The following is a 22,411-nucleotide window of genomic DNA, read 5'->3' on the forward strand; positions in this document are numbered from 1 at the left end:
TTAAAAATACAATCCCATTTAAGATAGTATCAAAAAATATCAAGTATCTAGGAATCAACCTTACAAGAGAAGTGAAAGACCTATACCAGGGAAACTTCAAAACTCTTCAGAAAGAAATTGACGACGATCTAAAGAAATGGAAGAACATCCCAGCCTCATGGATAGGTAGAATTAACATAGTCAAAATGACTATCTTACCCAAACTTCTATATAGATTTAATGCAATCCCTATCCAAATCCAGACACAATTCTTTAAAGAAATAGAACAATCAATCACAAAATTCATCTGGAACCACAAAAGACCCAGGATAGCCAAACACATACTGAAAAACAAGAAGCTGGGAGGCATCTCCTTACCTAACGTGAAACTATACTATAAAGCCATAGTAATTAAAACAGCATGGTACTGGAACAGAGACAGGACCTCAGACCAGTGGATCAGAACAGAATTCCCAGACATAAACCCCCAGATATACAGCCAACTAATATTTGATAAAAGAGGCAAGAACCTGAAATGGTACAAAGAAAGCCTATTCAACAAATGGTGTTGGTACAACTGGAAAACCACATGTACAAAAGTGAAAATTGACCCATATCTCACTCCTTATACAAAAGTAAACTCAAAATGGATCAAAGACCTTGAAATCAGACCTGAATCTATAAAGTTTATCGAGAATAAAATAGGCAGAACACTCGAAGACCTATATATCAAAAAGGTCTTTGAGAACGGAGCACCAATGGCAAGAACGTTAGCATCAAATATAAAGAACTGGGACTATATTAAACTAAAAAGCTTCTGCATGGCAAAAGAAACCCTACTTAATGCAAGAAGACAGCTAACAGAATGGGAAAAAATCTTTTCACTTGAAATATCAGATAAAGGGCTGATATCTAGAACATACAAAGCACTCAGAAAGCTGAGCCCCTCAAAGCCAAATAAAGCCATAAAAAAATGGGGAGATGAAATGAATAGACACTTCTCTGAGGAAGACAGAAGGATGGCCAACAAACACATGAAAACATGCTCACCTTCACTCATCATCAGGGAGATCCAAATCAAGACAACAATGAGATACCACCTTACACCAGTGAGGTTGGCTCACATCAAAAATAATGGAAACAACCTTTGTTGGCGAGGATGCGGTATGAAAGGAACTCTCATCCACTGCTGGTGGGAATGCCCCCTAGTCCAACATCTATGGAGAAAAGTCTGGAGAGTGCTCGAAGAACTCAGAATTGAGCTGCCATTTGACCCAGCAATTGCTCTTCTAGGCATATATCCCCAAGATGGAAGGACATTCATTCCAAAATATGTATGCACCCCACTATTTATTGCAGCACTCAGTATAATAGCCAAATCTTGGAACCAACCTCGATGTCCAACAACAGATGAATGGATCATTAAGATGTGGTACATATACACAATGGAATATTACATGGCAGTCAGAAATGATACAATCACAGACTTTGCAGCAACGTGGATGGACCTAGATCATGTTATGTTAAACGAAGTAAGTCAGAAGACAAAAGATAAACACAGAATGGTAGCACTATTCTGAAAAACCTAGAACACATATTTTATACACAACTAATACCTAACAATCAAATAACAGGGTTCAACAGGGTAGAAACTCTGAACACCGTAATAGTCAACATAGATATGGGAACAGTGTCCAAAATACATGAAAAAGGAACAAAGCAAACTCTTGACTACACATTATACCACAAAGAAAACAGCAACAACAGAAACGGCAGCATAGAGAGAACAGGTATGTAATCAGACTTCTACAACAAAGGTCCACAATAACCCCTTAGAGTACGCATACAGGAACACAAGTATAGAACACCAAGGGAAATCACGGACTGCAATGGCAACATACCATAACATTACCTTTTAATGCCTTTATCTTACTATACTTTAAATAACCTCTCAGCTTTTCTGTCCACAGGTGCCCTTGGATACAAAGGGCAAACAAACTAAGGTGGCAACTCGTGATACCACACGGGATACCATACCTTGCTTGCACTACGAGATGGCCACAAGAAAACTCTTTAACATACACTTTATCTCTAGGTAATACCTTCATTTAGGAATTGAAGCACGAGACCAGTCAGACCACTGAAGCAGTACCTGAGACGTACAGACTTAAACTACAGGCTCTATTCTTCGAACACATTCAATCAAACCAGCATTCCCTTGCCATTTTCTCCTCTCTTCTCACTACTTTTTTTTTTCTATTCTGCGCATTACTTTTTTCCCTTTCTCTCCCCCTTTTCTCTCGAAGTTATTTTCTCTTTTCTCTCCCTTCAAACCCTTCCCATATACCTTCCCCTTTCCCCCCTCCGGAAATCCAACTATCCCTTCACCCCTCAATCCCATCCAGATCTCCCACCATATTAAAACTCTTCACCCCCAGTCCTTATTCTATTAGGCATCAAGATCGACCCCCTACCCAACGAACCAGTACCCAGCTCCCAGGCGAGAGGACACCCAGATAAACCCACACCTCGTCTCCTGAAAGAAAAGACAGCCAACCCCCCTGTGGACTCACACTGCGAGGCCCTCCCTGCCATCTCCCCCTAACGCGGACTACTCCTTGAAACCGGGCCTAGATCCAAAAGTTTCCCCAATGCAAGAACTCTTCCTCCCTGCCACAAATTTTTACCAATCTGAAGAAGGGCAGGGGGTGGGTTAGGAAGATGCCTGGGAACCCACACACCACAAGAAAAACTCAAAAGACAATGGGGAAAACTGTACTTCCAACGTAGGCATAAGACCTGTAATACACCACCTCTTAACCTGCCCTCCCCCAAATGTAAGGTAATCTTTTGCACCACTTTGGCCCCTTAAAAATTTTGCTAACTCACTTTATTTCTTTTTTTTTTAATTTATTTATTTATCTTTTTTGAATGTTCATCCTACATATATATTTGTGAGCACATACATTTTTAATTCCCCCCCCCTTTTTTTTTTCTTCTTTTTTCTCTCTTCGTTTTTTGACACGTGACCTGTGTCTGTTACCCCATCAGTCCACCCACGAATACACAGACATTATAATGTAACACCACTTCCCTCTGCAAAGGCACACTAAGTAAAGGGGAAATATTACATATAAAAAAAAAAGAGCTCTTATCTACTAGAGATAGGAACTCATAGTTGTTTAAAATATAGGGATATCTTCTGCCTTGAAAATATGTCATGTGGAATCAAATTAGACCTCAGGTGATTAGATACCATTCATCCAGCCTTGAACCCTTGATCCCCGACATAGAAACGGCACAGCTCTTCACAACAACTCCAGGAAACAAACTCCATCTGGGACGGCCTTAATACGATGAGACCAACAACAAGGCCCAGCTCTAACATGATATCCTGACAACGAGGAAAATGCGAACAGCTTGACCTTAGAGCAGATTAGCCTACCTTATCAACTAACGACAAGACAATAACAGAAGTCTCGCCACCCTTTGGTAGGTCCAAAAACCAAGATTGGGATTTACAGATGACTGGCTGCTAGATCCACGACCAGACTGTATACATCTCGGGCCCAATAAAAAAGCCCTAGTTTAGGGTTTGAACTATGACCTGCACAATAATCATGATCTCCAGTCCCAAAGGTGCGGCAGAGACAATAGTAACGGAATGGGGCTTTTTGGAAGCACAAAGTAAGACGCTATCCTAGGCGCCACCCTAGGTTCAGTGCAAAGACCAAGATCACCAACCACAGAAGATGGACTAAAATGACACTGAGGTAACAGAACCTCTAGAACCACAAAGACTGACTTCATCATAAGTCCCACCCCAGGATCTGTGCAGATACTGAGACCTCTAAACACAGAGCAGAAGTCCTCCACACACCAAAAAAAAAAAAAAAAAAAAAAAAAAAAAACCAACGAGAAAGTAAAGGATCCTGAGCAAAGTCTAGAGTTGATCCCATGACAGTATGCTCCAAGGAAGGAGAAACCCCATATCTCTTAGGCCAAGTGAATTCTTTTTCGAATGACCCCAATATTTACTGTGCCAGGGCAGAAGGGAAAAAACAAAAATACAAAAAGCGCAAAACCTTGGTTACTTTTTATATAAATATATATATTACCTTCATTTATTATTGTTATTACTATTTTTGATTTACCAATCTATTTTGGTCGAATTCTCTGGGTGTAATTATTGAAAGTGTAGTCCCCAATTATACTTTTTTTTTTCTTTTTTTTTTCTCTTCCTCTCTTCTCTTTCGTTATGTGCTATGCCATGTTTCTCAATTCAAGACCATGGCGTGATTTTTGTTTGTCTGTTTTTGTTTTTGTTTTTTTTTCCTATTTGTTTGTTTGTTTTGTTGGCTCTGCGTGGTGCTTATCGATATAGCTGGAGCCCTCACTGGATATTTGACACTTCTTTTGGTACTAGTGGAGTGTTTCACCTTCTTTTTCTCCATCTCCCAAATTGATGATGAGAGCCTTTAGAGGGACTCCGCCCAATTTTGGGGTATTAAACTCTTATCCCAGTTTATTACTTTTCTCTCCTTCAAACAAAACCATGCAACTTGAACTAGCTAGTCCTGACTCCAGTTAGAGGGGGAAATAAGGGAGGCATCAAGACCAAACAGGTGCAAGTCTACTAAGTAGTGGGTTAGATACAGAGGAGACCACATATTCTACCTGCCCTGGGGTGAGGGAAAAGGAAAAGGGAGGTAGGACAGAAACGGGGGTGTAGGGAGGACAATTTGGCGATGGGAATCCCCCTGATTTTATGTAAATATGTACCTAAAATATTATTGTCAACAATATGTAAGCCACTATGATCAAAATAAAAATTTATATTAAAAAAAATGTAAAAAAAAAAAAAGTGTAGATTTCCATGGGGTGCTTCTGAGTGATATAACTTTTGAAAGGGGGTAGTAGACCAAATAAGTTTGTCTTCGTTTTATACATTATTATTGTATGGTAGTGGAGACTTTATAAACATTATATGCTTTCTATATTTATTTATTTTGAAAGAAAATAGCAAATATATGTAGAACAGCTTTTAAGACAAGCATTTAAATTACAAAGTGCTAAAAGGAAAGAGAAATAAGAATTATTGGTGAAAGAAATTATGGCTAATAAATTTCCTGTTCCTAGAATGTATTATTATTTTTATCAGTGGTTTTAATTCACCCTTCACCAGTGCAACATTCTCATCACCAATGTCCCAAGTGTCCCTTCTCCCCACCACACACTGACCTGTACTCTAGACAGGCTTTCTACTTCCCACATTCAGTCACATTCTGTTATGATGGTTCTCAGTGTAATTATTTCTGTGACTGCAACCATCACTCTCTGTGGTGAGCTTCATGTCGTGAGCTGGACCTTACTACAGTCCTCCTCTATTTTGTCTCTGAGAATCATTACACAAATGTCTTTTATTTTTCTCAAAATCCATAGATGAGTGAGATCATTCTGTGTTTATCTATTTCCCTCTGACTTATTTCACTCAGCATAATAGATTCCATATACATCCATGAATAGGAAAACTTCATGACTTCATCTCTTCTGATGGCTGCATAAGATTCCATTGTATATATGTACCACAGTTTCTTTATCCATTCATTTATTGATGGGCATCTAGGCTGTTTCAAGAGTCTGGCTATTGTAAACAGTGCTGCAATGAATATAGGTGTGAGGAAGGGATTTTTGTATTGTATTTTTGTGTTTGTAGGGTATATCCCTAGGAGTGGTATAGCTGGATCATATGAGAGCTCAATTTCCAGTTTTTGGAGGAATCTCCATATTGCTTTTCATAAAGGTTAGACTAGACGGCATTCCCACCAGCAGTGACTAAGAGTTCCTTTCTCTCCACATCCCCACCAGCACTGCTTGATATCATTCTTTGTGATGTGCACCAATCTCTGTGGTGTGAGATGGTACCTCATAGTTGTTTTGATTTGCATCTCTCTGATGATTAGTGATGTGGAGCATTTTTTCATGTGACTTTTAGCCATTTGTATTTCTTTTTGTCAAAGTGTCCGTTCACTTCTTTTCCCCAATTTTTTGATGGGGTTAGATGATTTTTTCTTGTAAAGTTCTGTCAGTGCCTTGTATATTTTAGAGATTAGCCCCTTATCTGATGGGTATTGGCTGGCTCTTGTCTTATGGGCACTATTTCCTTTGAAATATAAGCTTCTCAACTTAATATAATCCCATCTGTTTACTTCTGCTTTCACTTGTTTGGAGAGTGCTGTTTCATCCTTAAAGATGCTTTAGTCTCAATGTCATGAAGCGTTTCACCTACATGCTGTTCTATATACTTTATGGTTTCAGGTCTGATATCTAGGTCTTTAATCCATTTGGATTTTACCTTTGGTGTTAGCTGGAGGATTTCGCTTTTTTACAAGTGGCTAACCAGTTGTGCCAATACCACTTATTGAAGAGGCCTTCCCTGTTCCATTTAGGATTTCTTGCTCCTTTATCAAAAATTAGGTGACGGTATATCTGGGGAACATTCTCTGAGTACTCAAGCTATTCCACTGATCTGAGGGTCTGTCTTTATTTCAATACCATGCTTTTTTTTTTTTTATAACTATTGCTTTGTAATACAGTTTAAAGTTGGGGAAAGTAATGCCTTCTATATTCCTTTTCCCAAGTATTGCTTTAGCTATTCATGGGTGTTTATTATTCCAAATGAATTTCAGAAGTGTTTGATACAGTTCTTTGAAAAATGTCATGGGTATTCTTAGAGGGATTGCATTAAATCTGTACAATGCTTTGGGAAGTATTGCCATTTTAATTATGTTAATCCTATCAATCCAAGAGCAGGGTATGGATTTCAATTTCCATGTATCTTCTCTCTCTCTCTCTCTCTCTCTCTCTCTCTCTCTCTCTCTCTCTCTCTCTCTCTCTTTTGGTTTTTGGGCCACATCCAGTGGTGCTCAGGGGTTATTCCTGGCTGTCTGCTCAGAAATAGCTCCTGGCAGGCACGGGGAACCATATGGGACACTGGGATTCGAACCAACCACCTTTGGTCCTGGATCGGCTGCTTGCAAGGCAAACACTGCTGTGCTATCTCTCCGGGCCCCACCCCAGCTTTTTCAAGGGTGTTGTTTGCTTGGATGATTTTCCTCCAGCCTGTGATTTTGAATCTGTTTGTTCTGACTATTCAGGTGTGTTTCTTGTAGGAAGCAGAAGGTTAGGTTCATCTTGTTGATCCATTTCGCCACTTTGTGTCTCTTAATTGGTCCATTTAGACCATTGACATTAAGAGAGATAATTGTCATATGAGTTAATGCCATATTTATTTATAAGATTGGTGTGCCTGTTGGTCTATCTTGTCTTAAAGTAGACCTTTCAGTTTCTCCTTTAAGGCTGGCTTTGTATCTGTAAAGTTTCTGAGCTGTTGTTTATGCATGAAGCTATGTATCCTTCCTTAAAAACTTGAATGTGAGTTGGGCTGGGTACAGTATTCTAGGTGAAGCATCCATTTCATTCAATCTTGTCACAATATCCCACCACTGTCTTCTGGCCTTGAAAGTTTCTTGTGACATGTCTGTTGTAAATCTTAAGGATGCTCCTTTGAATATAATTTCCCTTTTGGATCTTGCTGCTTTCAGTATTCTATCCCTATCTATGGGATTTGTCAGTGACTAGGATGTGTCTTGGGGTGTTTTTCTTTAGATCTCTTTTAGCTCTTTAGCCATGCAGAATTTGGTTGCATGCAGTCATTATTTCTGGGAATTTCTCTGTAATGATGTTCTTGATTGTTGATTCTTCCTGGGGATTCTCTTCCTGTGTTTCTGGGACTCCAATGATTCTTATGTTGTTTTTGTTGAATTTATCAAACATTTCTATTTTCTCTTTTTTTTTTTTTTTTTGGTTTTTGGGCCACACCCTGTGACGCTCAGGGGTTACTCCTGGCTATGCACTCAGAAGTTGCTCCTGGCTTCTTTGGGGACCATATGGGACGCCGGGGGATCGAACCGCGGTCCGTCCTAGGCTAGCGCAGGCAAGGCAGGCACCTTACCTCCAGCGCCACTGCCCGGCCCCAAACATTTCTATTTTCATCTGTTCAAAATCTTTGAGTATTTTTCCCATTGTATGTTCATTTGCTTTGATATTCTTTTCCAATCTCTTCTGTTGTATGGAGTTATTATGCCTCTCATCTTCCAGCTGACTAATTCTGTCTTCAGCTGCTGTTACTACTGGAGAGGCTTTCCATAGAGTTTTTCATTAACTCTACGGCATTTTTCAGTACCATTATTTCAGTTTGGAGTTTTCTGATTTCCATATTTGTGGTCTGTTCAGATTGATCTATGCTCCCTTTGAGTTCCATGAACATCCTCCATATCTCCACTCTAAACTCCCTTTCCGAGAGGTCAACCAGGTGGTTGGCATTTTTTGGCTCATCAGACCTGCCATCCTCATACTCCATGCATGCAGTTGTCCTTCGTTATTTCTTCACTGTAACCCTTTAACTGAGTTTCTGTGTATTGCTATGAGGTTCGTATTATATACGAATATATAAGTAAAATAAGAATTTTACTTTTTTTTTCCCCCTGTGTTCTTCTTAGATTGACACTGGGATAAGGAAGCAGTTCCAGGTGTGGGCCTCAAAAGACTCTGCTGTAGCCAAGGCCAGGTTAAAGGCAAGGCAAAAGTTCTTCTCATTGTGGGCTGATCCCCTCCTACCTGCAGTCAGAACTGGAGAGCACAGTTCCCTGTGTTCTTCTTGATCAGGAAGTTCCTAGAATTTAAATGACATTCAGATCCATCCATCTCTAAGAGTTCCTAGCAGGCCCGATCCATCCCTGCAATGCATATTCCTGGTCCCTAGGAACAGCCACACTTCCCTGAGCACCGTCGGACAGGAAAGCAGCTGGCGTTGGTCTCCGGCCTGGAGAAACTGACCTCTGTGGTCACTGGGCTTCCAAGGATCTGCTTTCTATATTTAAAAATATTCTTCAGGGGCCGAAGCAGCGGCACAGCAGTAGGGCATTTGCCTTGCACGCAGCTGACCTAGGACAGACTGCGGTTTAATTCCCAGGAGTCCCATATGGTCCCCCAGCCTGGAGCAATTTCTAAGCACATAGCCAGGAGTAACCCGAGTGTGGCCCAAAAACCAAACCAAACCAAACCAAAAAACCTTCAGGGGCCAGAATGATAGCACAGTAGGGTTTTTGCCTTGCATGTGGCCAATCTGGGTTTGATCCCTGGCATCCCAGGCCTGCAGCAATAATCAATATTTCTTCTTTCTATTTTTTTCTTTTCTTTTCCTTCTTCTTTCTTTCTTTCTTCTCTTTCTTTCTTTTCTTTCTTTCTTTCTTTCTTTCTTTCTTTCTCTCTCTCTCTCTCTTTCTTTCTTTCTTTCTTTCTTCTTCTTTCTTTCTCTCTCTCTCTTTGTTTCTCTCCTTCCTTCCTTTTTCTTTCTTTCTCTCTTTCTTTCTCTTTCTTTTTTTTTTTTTTTGGTTTTTGGGCCACACCCTGCGGTGCTCAGGGGTTACTCCTGGCTGTCTGCTCAGAAATAGCTCCTGGCAGGCACGGGGGACCACATGGGACACCGGGATTTGAACCAACCACCTTTGGTCCTGGATCGGCTGCTTGCAAGGCAAACACCGCTGTGCTATCTCTCCGGGCCCTCCCTCTCTTTCTTTCTTTCTCTTTCCTTCCTTCCTTCCTTTTCTTTCTTTCTTTCTTTCTTTCTTTCTTTCTTTCTTTCTTTCTTCTTCTCTTCCTTTCTTCTTTCTCTTCCTTCCTTCCTTTCCTTTCCTTCCATCCTTCCTTTCCTTCCTTTCCTTCCTTCCTTCCTTCCCTTCCTTCCTTCCTCCTTCCTTCCTTCTCCTCCTTCCCTCCCTCCCTCCCTCCTTCCTTCCTTCCTTCCTTCCTTCCTTCCTTCCTTCCTTCCTTCCTTCCTTCCTTCCTTCCTAGGTTTGGTTTTTGGGTCACACTCGGCAGCACTCAGGGTTTACTTCTAGTTCGGGATGCCGGGATTTGAACCACTATCCTTCTGCATGCAAGGCAAACGCCCTACCTCCATGCTATCTCTCTGGCCCCTGCAGGAGTAATTTCTGAGTGATGAGTCAGGAGTAAGCCCTGAGCACCTCTGGGATTGTCTCTAAAATGAAACAAAATGTTCTTTAATAATATATCAGTTTTGGCTTATTGTAATTTTCACCTTATATTAAAATGTTTGTCTGTGTGGGTGGGGAGGGACATTTTTCTGTCCACTGAGCTAGACAGGTCAATGGGGTCATTCTGCATGATTAACATTTTTGTCTTTAACTGTTTTAAATTTGGGGCACACCCAGTTGGTGATCAGGGCTCTCTGCTAGGTGCTCAGGAATCTGAGCAATGCCAGATGTCCTGCAATTTTTTTGTTATTTAATTTTTAATTAACCATGGGCTGAGGAGAAGGAGGAATGGGGAGCTAATGTGTTGTTTTGTGTTGACAAAGCATGAACTCAGCCTGTTGAATTATCTGTCTCATTTGTTTGGCTTGATTTTGGGGATTAATATCGAGCTGTGCTCAAGGCTTACTCCTGGCTCTGTGCTTATGGATCACAACTGGTGATGCTGAGGGAATCACATGTGGTGCCAGAGATTAAACTGGGGTCAGCTGCATGAAAGACAAGTGCCCTACCCACTGTACTTCTCTAGCCTCTCAAGTTCTTTTATTAGTGACCTAAAACACAAAAACATTGTATAACTCAAACATTATATAGCCCAAAATACTTTAATATTCTGTAAACATTTTTCTATCTCAGAAAAACACAAGTGGCCTGAAAAATGACCCTTGCAGTTCCAGAATATGAACCTTGAAAATGACTAGCTTCAATGCCTGACTCAATGCCTACTCTCCCACTCTCAGGTGTGTGCATATACATAAACACACACAAACACACACAATATTAGTCTTAGCCTACAGGATTAAGATAAAAAATTTTTACTCGACCATATCTTATTTTACTGGAAGGTCCTCATGGCAGTCACTTCAGTAGAACTGGAGCTGTCAGCACCTATGATAAATGTAGTAAAGACCAGTGCGAGGAATCAATTTTTTTCTCCAGAAATATGTCCAGGTGATTTTGGTTTTCTTTTTCTTGTTTTGTCTTTCTTTTTCTTTTTCTTTTCCTTTTCTTTTCTTTCTCTTTCTTTCTTTCTTTCTTTCTCTTTCTCTTTCTTTCTTTCTTACTTTCTTTCTTTCTTTCTTTCTTTCTTTCTTTCTTTCTTTCTTTCTGTCTTTCTTTCTTTCTTTCTTTCTTTCTCTCTCTCTCTTTCTTTCTTTCTCTCACTTTTGTTCCTTCCTTCCTTCCTTCCTTCTTCCTCCCTCCCTCCCTCCCTCCCCTCCCTCCTTTTCTTTTTCTTTATTTCTTTTTGGTTTTGGGGCCACACCTAGTGGCGCTCAGGGGTCACACTCCTGGCTCTGCACTCAGAAATCGCTCCTGGCAGCCTTGGGGGACTATATAAAATGCCGGGAATAGAACTTGGGTCCATCCTGGGTCAGCCTTGTGTAAGGCAAATGCCTTACTGCTGTCTCTCCGGCCCTTCTTTTTTTTTTTTTTTTAAATCACAGATTTTTCCTGTATGCAGAAAGTGCATAATGAATATTGCAGTTAATACCAACTTCTCAGCATTGTGGGTCCAAGTAAGTTTCAGTCACTTCCATTGGAATTTCTTCCTCTAGTGGCTCCTCACTTTCACTCTCAGTCACTCAATCAAGGTTGCTTATTTTCTCAACCACCTCTGTAATCTTTGCTGTGAACTTTGATTTTCAAATCCTCTGAAATTATGGACAACCCTCTCAAGCGTCTTCATACACTCTTTGATGACAACACCACAAATCTATGCAAGTCTCCTGATACTGTCACAAATGTGATTCTTCAGACACACTATTAATTTCCTAAATGCTAAATTCAATTATACACTATCATTCCTAATAGACAATACATTATAACCCAAGGCTGGATCAAAGTGGTATTTAGAGGGAGAAATGATATTTTGGTAATAGGAATTAAGATTAATGGTATAGGAGGATGTCTGGGAATATTGAGAAACAGTAAAATCTTGAAAGTTATGGTACTTCATCAGCATTTCTCCATTTCACCAGTGAAGCTCTTCAGGAAGAACTGGTTAATCTCTGACTTCAAAACAAGCAATGTTTGCTTCTTGATAGGCAGCAGGCCTTAGGGTACTCATTATATCCTGTCATAAAGCATTTGATTCAGAATCTGAAACACTGACCACAGCAAGCCTGTTATTCTGTCCTTGAGGGCCTGGAAATCTGGCATCCAGTTGGCTTCTCCTTTGGATTTAAGTCCTTCTGGCCATCTCTTTCCAGACTGGGAGCTTTCATCCTTACATCCTTATGAAGATTTTCCTCCAGAGTTTCCCATGAATGTTAAACTCTCTTACAGAAGCATTCAGACTCATCCCATAATTTCTAACAGTTTAATCTACCCAGAGCTAGGAGGAAATTCAATACTGTAGTCTGATCCAGTCTTGTCTTTCAATACCAGACTTCATGCTTGTCTTGGTTTTGCTGCTGAGAGGAAAATGGTTCTGTTTTTGGTCTTCAGCCATTTCCCTTTCACGAATACTGTTGAGATCATTTGGACTTGTCACACAGATTTGGTGGTTGTACTGCTGAGATCATGTCTGCTGCATGTGGGGTGGTACAGAGAGTAAGCTCCCAGCTTCAGCAAAGCTGGTGCTAATACCACTGAGTTATCTCAGAGCTCCTGTGTAAGTTAATCCACATCACTAGATGCTTTTCCATCTCTGATATTGTCTTTTTAAAATTTTTTGCTAGTCTTAATGCTTGCAATTAAGTAGTTTCTTCTAAGTTGTCACATTAACTCATTATGCAACATCTGTATATACTAAGTATGTTCACAATCGTTCCTTTATCTATTTTACCAACTCATTCCCCCTCTTCCAATAGTTTAATATCAAAGTTTTTCACCTTAGTTTTTATACTACATGAATTAAATCATATAATGTTTGTCATTCTCCATCTAACTTTCTCACTAAGCATATACTTTGTGGGTTCAGTCACATGAGCTGAGAAAAATGGAATTTTCTTCTTTCTTAAAGCTGAGTAGTATGTGGCATACCACATCTTTATCAGTGCCACTTGAGTTATCTGCAGCTGATGCTTCAATAAAAATATATGTCTATATATACATATATACAAATAGAAGTTAGTATTCTCATCCAGAAGTGGGATAAGTGGATCATAGGAATTTTGGATTTTGTTTGTTTTGAGAGATTTCCAACTTAAGCTTGCTCTCACTTACAGTAGACAGAGGCTCTCTTCACTCTACATCCTCTCACTTTTTAAATTTTGGGTAACAACCATTCATAGTTGTAAAGTATCCTTTAATAGTTTTAATCTGCATTGATTTTACAGTAAACTATTAAAAAGAGGTGGCAGCTTTCATATTAGTTTTCCCTGTATAGCTAATACATATTTTCTTTTGTTTGTCTTGACATTTCATTTTTTATTAAGTCACAGTGAGATAAGAAGTTGCTAGTTTAGTTTTGATCATACTATGTTCCAACATCCAAAACCTTTCATTTCCTATCACAAATCTCCCCACTTACTCTCCCATCATACCACACTACTCTCCCTATTCTCCATAACTAGCTGCCCCTATGGCATATATTTTTCTTCTTCTTCTTCTCTCTCTCTCTCTCTCTCTCTCTCTCTCTCTCTCTCTCTCTCTCTCTCTCTCTTTCTCTCTCTTCCCCTTTTTCCCATTCTTTTCCTTTTAGGCATCATGGCATGCAATCCTATTACCCAAGTGGTACCATACATAATACTTTACTTCCTTTCAACTCCAATTCTTAGCTAGAGTGTCATTCCCAACTATTATTTGTAAGGATGGTCCTTCCTTGGTGTTCATGGCACTTCCCATCCAACATTTCCATTTTGACATCTTAATAGATCTTGCTATGGGTCTCACTGGGGTTTGTCTTATTTGAAACTTGCTGGGTTTCCTGGAAGTTTCTTTTCCATGTTTAAGGAAACTTTCTGTCCCCCACTTCTCTTTCTTCTCTGAGGCAGTTATTCTGATCAGATGTTGTCCATTACATCCTATAAGCCAGTTTCACTTTTATTTTTAGCTGCCCTGATCAATCCCTTCAATCCAGTTATTATATAACTTCTACTTAGTATATTATATATATATTTTTTATTTTTGGTTTTTGGGCCACACCTGGCGATGCTCAGGGATTACTCCTGGCTCTCTGCTCAGAAATCACTCCAGGCAGGCAGGCACGGGGGGTGGGGGGGGTGGGGGGGTGGGACACGACCATATGGGATGCCAGGATTCGAACCACCATTGGTCCTGGGTCAGCGCTTGCAAGGCAAGCGTGCTACCGCTGTGCTCTCTCTCCGGCCCCAGTATATAATATTTTTGGTCACCTTTATTTTTAAGTTCTAGGTTCACCTGTATATTCATCAGTGGTCTCATGGACTGCCCAATCAATACAGCATCATTCCCCTACTCTCACTGAAGTCACCTGAGGTTGTTTCATTTAAGAGAGACATTAAGAAGAGTTCAGATGCACATCAATATTTCAGTATTCAACAGGCACATGGAGAGGTATTTCACATATCCAAACAGCAGGTACCTTTCAAGTTTTTCTATCACCAAACTTTATATGGTCTCATTGCATTCATTTGAGATCTTTGGTTGGTATGGGGGCTTCTAAGTAGTGTTCAGAGGGTTAATTCCTGGGCCTCTGCACATGAACCTCTGCCCTGTATCTTTTTAACTATGACTTTTAACTCCTTATCAGGTCAACTGCTTATATATATTACATTAAGGTTTTTTTCCCTGATCTTGTTCTGTCACCATATTAATTTTTTTTTGTTACATAGTATTGGTTTCTAGTCACAGATTAAAAAAAAACACTTTTAGCTCTCAATGAGTCAACCTTATTCAGCCCTGCCCTAGCACTTGTTTTCTGTCTTGTCCAAACCCTTTTTAAGCAGTTCCCTGTAGTTTAGCATATGTGAAGACTTGTCCACGTCCGAGAAGGAAGCATCCTAATCAACACCTAGATTTAGACAGACTGGATGCAGCTTTTAAAATACTTAAAAATACACAGTGCCTTGCTAAAGCATAAGCCTTAATATCCAGCAGTATTAGTGTACAGGAAGTGTTTCCTGGCCACTGCTGCAAAACTGCTCTCCAGACAAGTGTGTGAGGTCTAGTAACCCCTTGAGATCGGTCACAGAGGGGTTTACTGGTCTGTGTTCCCTGAGTACCAATGTGTAGGCTCCAAAATGTGCCCGGACTGGCAAGTGTCTGAGAGTCACCAAAAGATTGGGTCATGTTTCTGTCTGTGCATGCTTTGGGAATAGCAGCTTGGCAAGAATTGTCTGACAGTTGTAGTTCCATGTTACCCAAGACCACATGCTCCTTCCTGATCAGCAGCTGTGAAAACCAGAATACACGACCAGAACAGCTTCTTTCTGAGGAATATGGCAACTAACTGAGTACTGAGGTTGGCAAAGAGGGCAATGGCATGTGTGAAATTACACATCTGCCATGAAGCTGACATTGTAGTACTGGCAAATGAACCCCCGTCATTAAAGTCCAGGACCCTCTCCTCACTCTACTGTTCCTGCACTGTGCTGGGGTTTACAGGGAGACTGTCTCAGACTCTCCTACTGGGAGGCACTTTCTTCATTGACTGAGAAGAGAGGTTGCTCAGTATGTAATTGTGAGGAAAGGAGCTTTCAGGAACTTCCTATGTTGCCACTTCAAAACAGAATATTTTTTATAACAAAAAAATTATGAATAAGTTATTGGTTCTTGTTTATACTATTCTTGTAACCACTTCTTGTGTTTCAAGGGTGTTGTGTCTAAGTAAACTTGCCTGAGTCTTTAGACCTATGGATCTGACTTACTTGCTCTGATTCCGCACTGGCTTCTTTCAGTTTATTTTCTGTTACCTCTTTACATTTTCTCAAGTGTCTGATGGTTTCTTCTAATTCCTGAGAAAATAACAAGAAGACTTTTCTAAACTTCCAATGTAGCAGACAGAACAAAAGATTTCAATGTTAGAATAAATATATATCTAATTAAAGCATATTTCTAACTTCAGGAGCTATGAAAACACAAAATAAAAATTTAATATTTTCATGGGGCTGCAGAGAGTGCAGCAGGTAGAAAGCTTGTCATGCACATGACAGACGTGGGTTTAATTCCCGGTATCTAATACTGTCACTTGAGCACAGCCAGGAATAATTCCAGAATGTAGAGCCAGGATTAAACCCTCAGAACCACCAGAGATGGCCCCAAACCCAAAACCTAAATTTTCTAATACTTTCATTAACTTAAAATATTCATAATGACTCATAATTCTGACATGAATTTTCCTGATTAACTTGGCTGAAGTGATATAGCACAGCAGCCGGTATTTGCCTTGCATGCAGCCAACCAATGGATTCCAGGCATCCATTATGCTCCCCTGAGCCTGCCAAGAGAGATTTCTGAGCACAGAGCCAGGAGTAACCATTACTAAGGCACTGCCAGGTATGACCCAAAACTAAAACCAACCAAACAGTGCTAAACATCTTCTATCAGATTTGGATTATCTGTTGAAAGGTAAGACCTTGAAGAATTCTTGAAATACATTATCAGGGATAATATAAAGCATATGTCAAATAATATTAGGTGACACATGACTCCTCTAAAAGAAACAGGCAGAACTAATGAGCATAGTTTCTTTAAAGACTATGAAAATGTAATTTGGGGCCCGGAGAGATAGCACAGCAGCATTTGCCTTGCAAGCAGCCAATCCAGGACCAAGGGTGGTTGGTTCGAATCCCGGTGTCCCAGAAGGTCCCCCGTGCCTGCCAGGAGCTATTTCTGAGCAGACAGCCAGGAGTAACCCCTGAGCACCGCCAGGTATGGCCCAAAAACAAACAAACAAACAAAAAAAAGAAAATGTAACTTGGCTGTATTTTAAAAATTAGTATCATTTTGATTTAGTTGAAGGACAATGCACTATATTCAAAGCAAAAGGCTTTGAAAAGTTTGATCATATGGATTAATATGAGCAACTTTCTACATCTGAAATATTTTTTCCTCTAGAAAATTCAGGTGTTATGAGTTACAGGTTCTGACATCTGCTGCTGCTGAGAAAGATGAATGAATCTTAAGCAGAAACCTTGTACCTGGCACCGATTCTCTAGTTCTTGCCTTATTTTTCGCTCTGTCTCTAGCATCAGCTCTTGGTGTTTATTCCGGGCTGAGGTATCAGATTGACTCCTGGCCAGCAGTTGCATCTCTTTCTGCAGATTTGTCATTTCACAGACAAATTTCTGGATACTCAATGACTGGCAAGAGACAGAGAGAGAGAGAGAGAGACAGACAGACAGACAGACAGTTGGTAAATCTGACTAAATTTGAGATTCAATGTAGAAATTAATAAGGGTGGAAATATGGAAATATCTACCTGCTCATAGTTCTTTTTCTGATACTGATCCTTAATTAGTTCCATTTGCCTCAATTCTGCTTCTATTTGCTGAAAGTAAATGACGGAAATAACAAAAGAAAATCAGTGGGAAAAACTGGCTCAGTCTTTTTGCCTATAGGATGACAGAATAACAAAAAATTCCATCTGAGCCCCACAGTTATCCATCCTATTGGGCTTTCCTGATCCTGACGAGGACCGGACTCAGGAATCCGAGAGAGCCGGAAGAGGCCCCTGGAAGCTATAGAGAAACCAAAGACTTCACTGAAAAAAAAAATCTGTGCTGGGAAAAAATGTCCCCACTTCATTCTCACACACACCACCCAAGGCACTGTGCCTACTTCTCATTCATGACTGTGATGCCCAGCCATCTTCCCATGCTCTGTTGTGGAACCTCCCCTGCCCTGCTGGGGCTGTTAGAGACCCTCAGGAAGTAAGGGCAGAACTTCAGGTGTTCTCAGACAACCTTCATCCTCTCTATGTTCTGTACATTATTCGCCTTTGAGGATAGGTGGAGCTTAATCTGGGCCTTCTGAGTCTTGATTTTCTCCTTGTTGCTAGTCAGGATCTTTTCCTGCTCTGTGAGTTTCTGTCGCAGTTCTCGGTTGGTCCGGGACACCTCTACAGACCTCATATTGGCTTCATCGAGGGCTTTCTTTATCTTCAGAACAGAAATGGAAAAGAAGAAGTTTTTTTTTGTTTTGTTTTTTTGGGTCACACCCAGCGGCGCTCTGGGGTTACTCCTGGCTCTGAGCTCAAAAATCGCTCCTGGCAGGCTTAGGGGGACCATATGGGACGCTGGGAATTGAAAGGGGATCCATCAGATGTTGGCTGCGTGCAAGGCAGACGCCCTACAGCTATGCTGTCACTCTGGCCCCTGAAAAGAACATTTGTACCATCTATGTAGGAACAAAAGTTTATGTTAATTCTGTCTCTATAGTTTATACTCCTGGGATATTTCTCTTTTTAAATGTTTAAACTTTTTTATGGAATGACTGCAAACAGCAAACAGACTCCTTGGTAGTTCTGAGGCTTGTGACTTGTATATGTCCTTCATTAGAACCTTGGAGACAGTTCTTTGTAGTAAAAAAAAAAAAAGTTTAAACTTTTGGGGGGGGCCACAACCGGTGACGCTCAGGGGTTACACCTGGCTATGTGCTCAGAAAGTTACTCCTGGCTATGGCTTGGGGGACCATATGGGATGGGGGATTGAACCACGGTCTGTCCTAGGTTAGGTCTGTCCTAGAATCACCTAGCCTGGTGATTCTTGACCAAGTGGGCCAGTGGGTTCAGTGCAGGAATCCACTGGCCATATGACACTGGGAAACACCCAGCTCACCCAGCAGCACTCAAGACACTCAAGGTACCACATGGTGCTATGGATCAAATTGGGGTTGTCCACATGCAGATAGGCCCTTTGCTAGAGCTATGGGCCCTGGACCTTTTAAAACGAAAGACAAGGAGCTTTGGGTGTCTGATTAAAAAGCCTTGGAGAGCAACAGATTAAGTGGCTTTAAAGAAACAATCTTTCTTAAATCAAGAATAGGACTGTAAATAATATGTTCAGCATATGATATATTAAGAGCATGCGTCTATCTACATATCTAAGTCCAATCTCAGCTGCATCACTTACTAGTCAAATGAGTTGGAAACATTATTTTGTTTTGTTTTGTTTTGTTTTTTTGGGCCACACCCGGCAGTGTCCTGGCTCTGCACTCAGGTGTTATTCCTGGTGGTTTTCAGGGGACCATTGGGATGCTGGGGATCAAACCTTGATCAGCTACATGCAAGGTAAACTCCCTACCTGCTTTACTACTATTCCAACCCCCATAATCAACTTTCTTTTGTCTCATAGTCAGAGTCATCACAGGAAAAGTGTGTGCAGGATTCATATAACAGCTCCATAGATAGAGTAGAAAAAGTGTTGAATTTTGTACAGCAATGAGTCACTGAATCTGAGCCGTGTACATGTCTGTCTTATGTATCAAGATCTGTGCTCATGGATTATGTGCTTATGGATCTGGCACAGCCCACAAGCTGCATGTTATCCACCCAATTTAAAATATTGAGATATGGGGCCAGTGAGGTGGCGCTAGAGGTAAGGTGTCTGCCTTGCAAGCGCTAGCTAAGGAAAGATCGCGACCCCGGTTCGATCCCCTGGTGTCTCATATGGTCCCCCCAAGCCAGGGGCAATTTCTGAGCGCTTAGCCAGGAGTAACCCCTGAGCATCAAACGGGTATGGCCCGAAAAACCAAAAAATAAATAAAAATACTGAGATATTGTCCTACTCCCCATACTGTGCTCTTATGGGCATACGTGAAGTTTCTGAAAAGGAAACCAAGAGAAGAGAAGATGGAAAGATCGTATTATGATAGTGATCAGCTCTTGATATGGGCACATTCCCTCAGATCCTTCTTTATAACAGTCTTTCATTAGTGCTCTTCTAACTTGTTAGATATTCTGTTACTTCACTTATCTAAGACTTGTTACACTTTAACATTTTCACTCATCTTACATGGAAATGGGAATACTGATATCTGTAATCTTCAAAGCTGGAAGAATAATGTTCATTTATGAGTAAGGCCACGACTCAGCAGTGATTTGCACAGACAGTAACTAACATCCTATCAATAAAAGGAGGAACTGGAACTCCAGCAGTCCTCACCTACACCACTGGGCTCACCACTCATTGTTCTAGTCTCACAGTTCACCAACTTTGCTAATCCTTTGAAAAAGATCTCAGTGTAAATGTAATGTACGTTTGTGTTACCCCTCCCCCAATTCCATATGATAATATTAATCACTTGGATGGTCAGACCCACCCACACTTGGGAGGGGCTTTTGTGTGAGATGGAGGATACTAGAGAGGTTGAGTGAGGGATAGAGAGAGAGAGGAGAAGCAGAAAGGATGCTTGGAGTGCAGTGATAAGAGGCTGCAAGAAAAGGCTTAGCACAGAGACCATGTGGTGAATATGCACATGGCAGCTAGAGCTGTGACATAAAGCTGAGTATCTCCTGAAACTTCATCTGACTGCCTGTGTATCATTTCTCCGCTGTTTTCCGCTGTTACCCTGCAACCTATACAACTGCGGGGCAAAGAGGCTACAGGCACTGAGCTGAGCAGAGAAAGGCCTCACCACTCGCCAACCTTAGGACCTTATCATTTATATTTAAACAACAACTGGTGGCCCATACAGGGACTTGAACCCTGGACCCAAGACCACCTCAGCGATGGTGAGTGTCCTGAACCTACAATTAATCTTGTTTTCTTCTTCAGCTGGAGTGAGAATGAGGAACCCAAAAGGCTGGACCACATGGTGCTTGATCTGAACATTGCAGAGACCCCTACAGGTGGCAGAGCGGGCAGTAAAGCAGAGAGAGAGCTGAAAGCTTTGAGTACCTCCCCAGAGGCCTAGGACCGCGACCTTTATCCTACATAAAGTGCTTTTTCTGAGGAGTTTGGCCTCCCAATTTGCAGAAACTTATAGGATTGGGGAAAAAAGCCGGATAAAAAGGCTTAATTGATGGTGGACTGACATCAGGAAGATGAACGGCAGCCCTCAACTCGGATTCTGGCCAAAACAACCTCAACCGTGCTAATCTCCCAGATGCATGGCAGTGGCGGGGGAGTGCTTGGGCAGGCAAGTGGCAGCCTGGGAGCATCTGTAGGACCAGGGTTCCAGAGCCAAAACCATGGCACCAGCCCGTGAATCATTGGAAGTCTCCCCCAGCTCGCAGGCGACATGATGATGAGAAGATTTAAGCAGATGAAGAACAGAAGCCCAACCAAGACCATTGGAAAAGCTGATTTTTGTTTGTTTGTTTGTTTGTTTTTTGGGCCACATCCGGTATCGTTCAGGGGTTACTCCTGGCTATGCACTCAGAAATCGCTCCTGGCTTGGGGGACCATATGGGACACCAGGGGATCGAATCACGATCCTTCCTAGGCTAGTGCCGGCTAGGAAAAGCTGATTTTTAAAAACTCCTGCATCGGTCATTGTCTTGCTGGTTAAAATGTGTTTTATAGAGTTTTTCCCTAATGAATATTTCCCAATTGCTAAGATGTTTCATTGTGTATCTTAATGTAGCAGCCCATTTTCAAACTGTATTTTCTGCAGAAATGTTTTTGTAATTTTGTTTAGAGAACTTTGTGGTAGGGAATTAGGGTGCTCTAGACTTATAAAAAGTGCTTGGTAAAATGGTATTAAGAATTTCAGACCTCAAGTATATTTGCAGAAAGGTTCTAATGTTTTTGGAAAAGGCTGATATTTTAATTGTACACTTTATACTTTGTTGCTTTGAGTTATATTACAGTTTCTGCCTTGGCAGAGAACAGGAAACATTCTTATTTTTTCCCTTTTTTTTTTTAAAGACAATGAACCGGAAAATGTTTTCCCTCCCCCAATTCCATATACTACTGTCACCTGAGTGGTCAGACCCACCCACACCTGGGAAGGGCTATTGTGTGGGTTAGAGGAGAATAGAGAGGCTGGGGGTGGGGTAGAGGGAGTGGAGAAGCAGAAAGGGTGCTTGGAGGGCAGTGATAAGAGGCTGCAAGAAAAGGCTTAGCATAGAGGCCATTTGAGGAATATGCACATGGTGGCTAGGGCTGTGAAATAAAGCTAACTATCTCCTAAAACTTCATCTGATTGCCTGTGTATCATTTCTCCACTGTTACCCTGCAACCTACAGACCTGCCGGGCAAAGGGGCTACAGCCGAGAAAGGCCACACTACCAGCCAATCTTAGAACTTTATAATTTATATTTAAACAACACGTTTGGAATAACTATCTCTGATTAAAAGGGAACTTTGGTTCTGTGAATGCTCTGTGTAAATTGCAATTGCTGATTTTACCTATTTGACAAAACACAGACCAACTACCCTTATCAATTCACCCTTGGAATTATTGCACTTTATTTATTCTTTGCACAGGGTGACATTGTTAATGTCAAT

At 41.0% G+C, this 22,411-nt stretch overlaps 1 protein-coding gene and 1 pseudogene across 1 annotated transcript in view; one reads left to right on the top strand and one right to left on the bottom strand.

Moving 5' to 3' along the window:
* Positions 1 to 22,411, bottom strand: part of CCDC150 (coiled-coil domain containing 150) — a 91,241-nt gene that overhangs the window by 8,910 nt on the left and 59,920 nt on the right. The window contains exons 22-25 of the mRNA XM_049773174.1: positions 17,924 to 18,118; positions 17,440 to 17,508; positions 17,159 to 17,320; positions 15,887 to 15,973 (exon numbers count right to left, since the gene is read on the bottom strand). Of these exons, the coding sequence (XP_049629131.1) occupies positions 15,887 to 15,973; positions 17,159 to 17,320; positions 17,440 to 17,508; positions 17,924 to 18,118 (513 nt within the window). The remainder of the gene's footprint in view (positions 1 to 15,886; positions 15,974 to 17,158; positions 17,321 to 17,439; positions 17,509 to 17,923; positions 18,119 to 22,411) is intronic.
* LOC126009953 (uncharacterized) lies at positions 18,422 to 18,533 on the top strand (annotated as a pseudogene).

The sequence above is a fragment of the Suncus etruscus genome, chromosome 5, assembly GCF_024139225.1.
Source record: "Suncus etruscus isolate mSunEtr1 chromosome 5, mSunEtr1.pri.cur, whole genome shotgun sequence".
Taxonomy (NCBI): Eukaryota; Metazoa; Chordata; class Mammalia; order Eulipotyphla; family Soricidae; genus Suncus; species Suncus etruscus.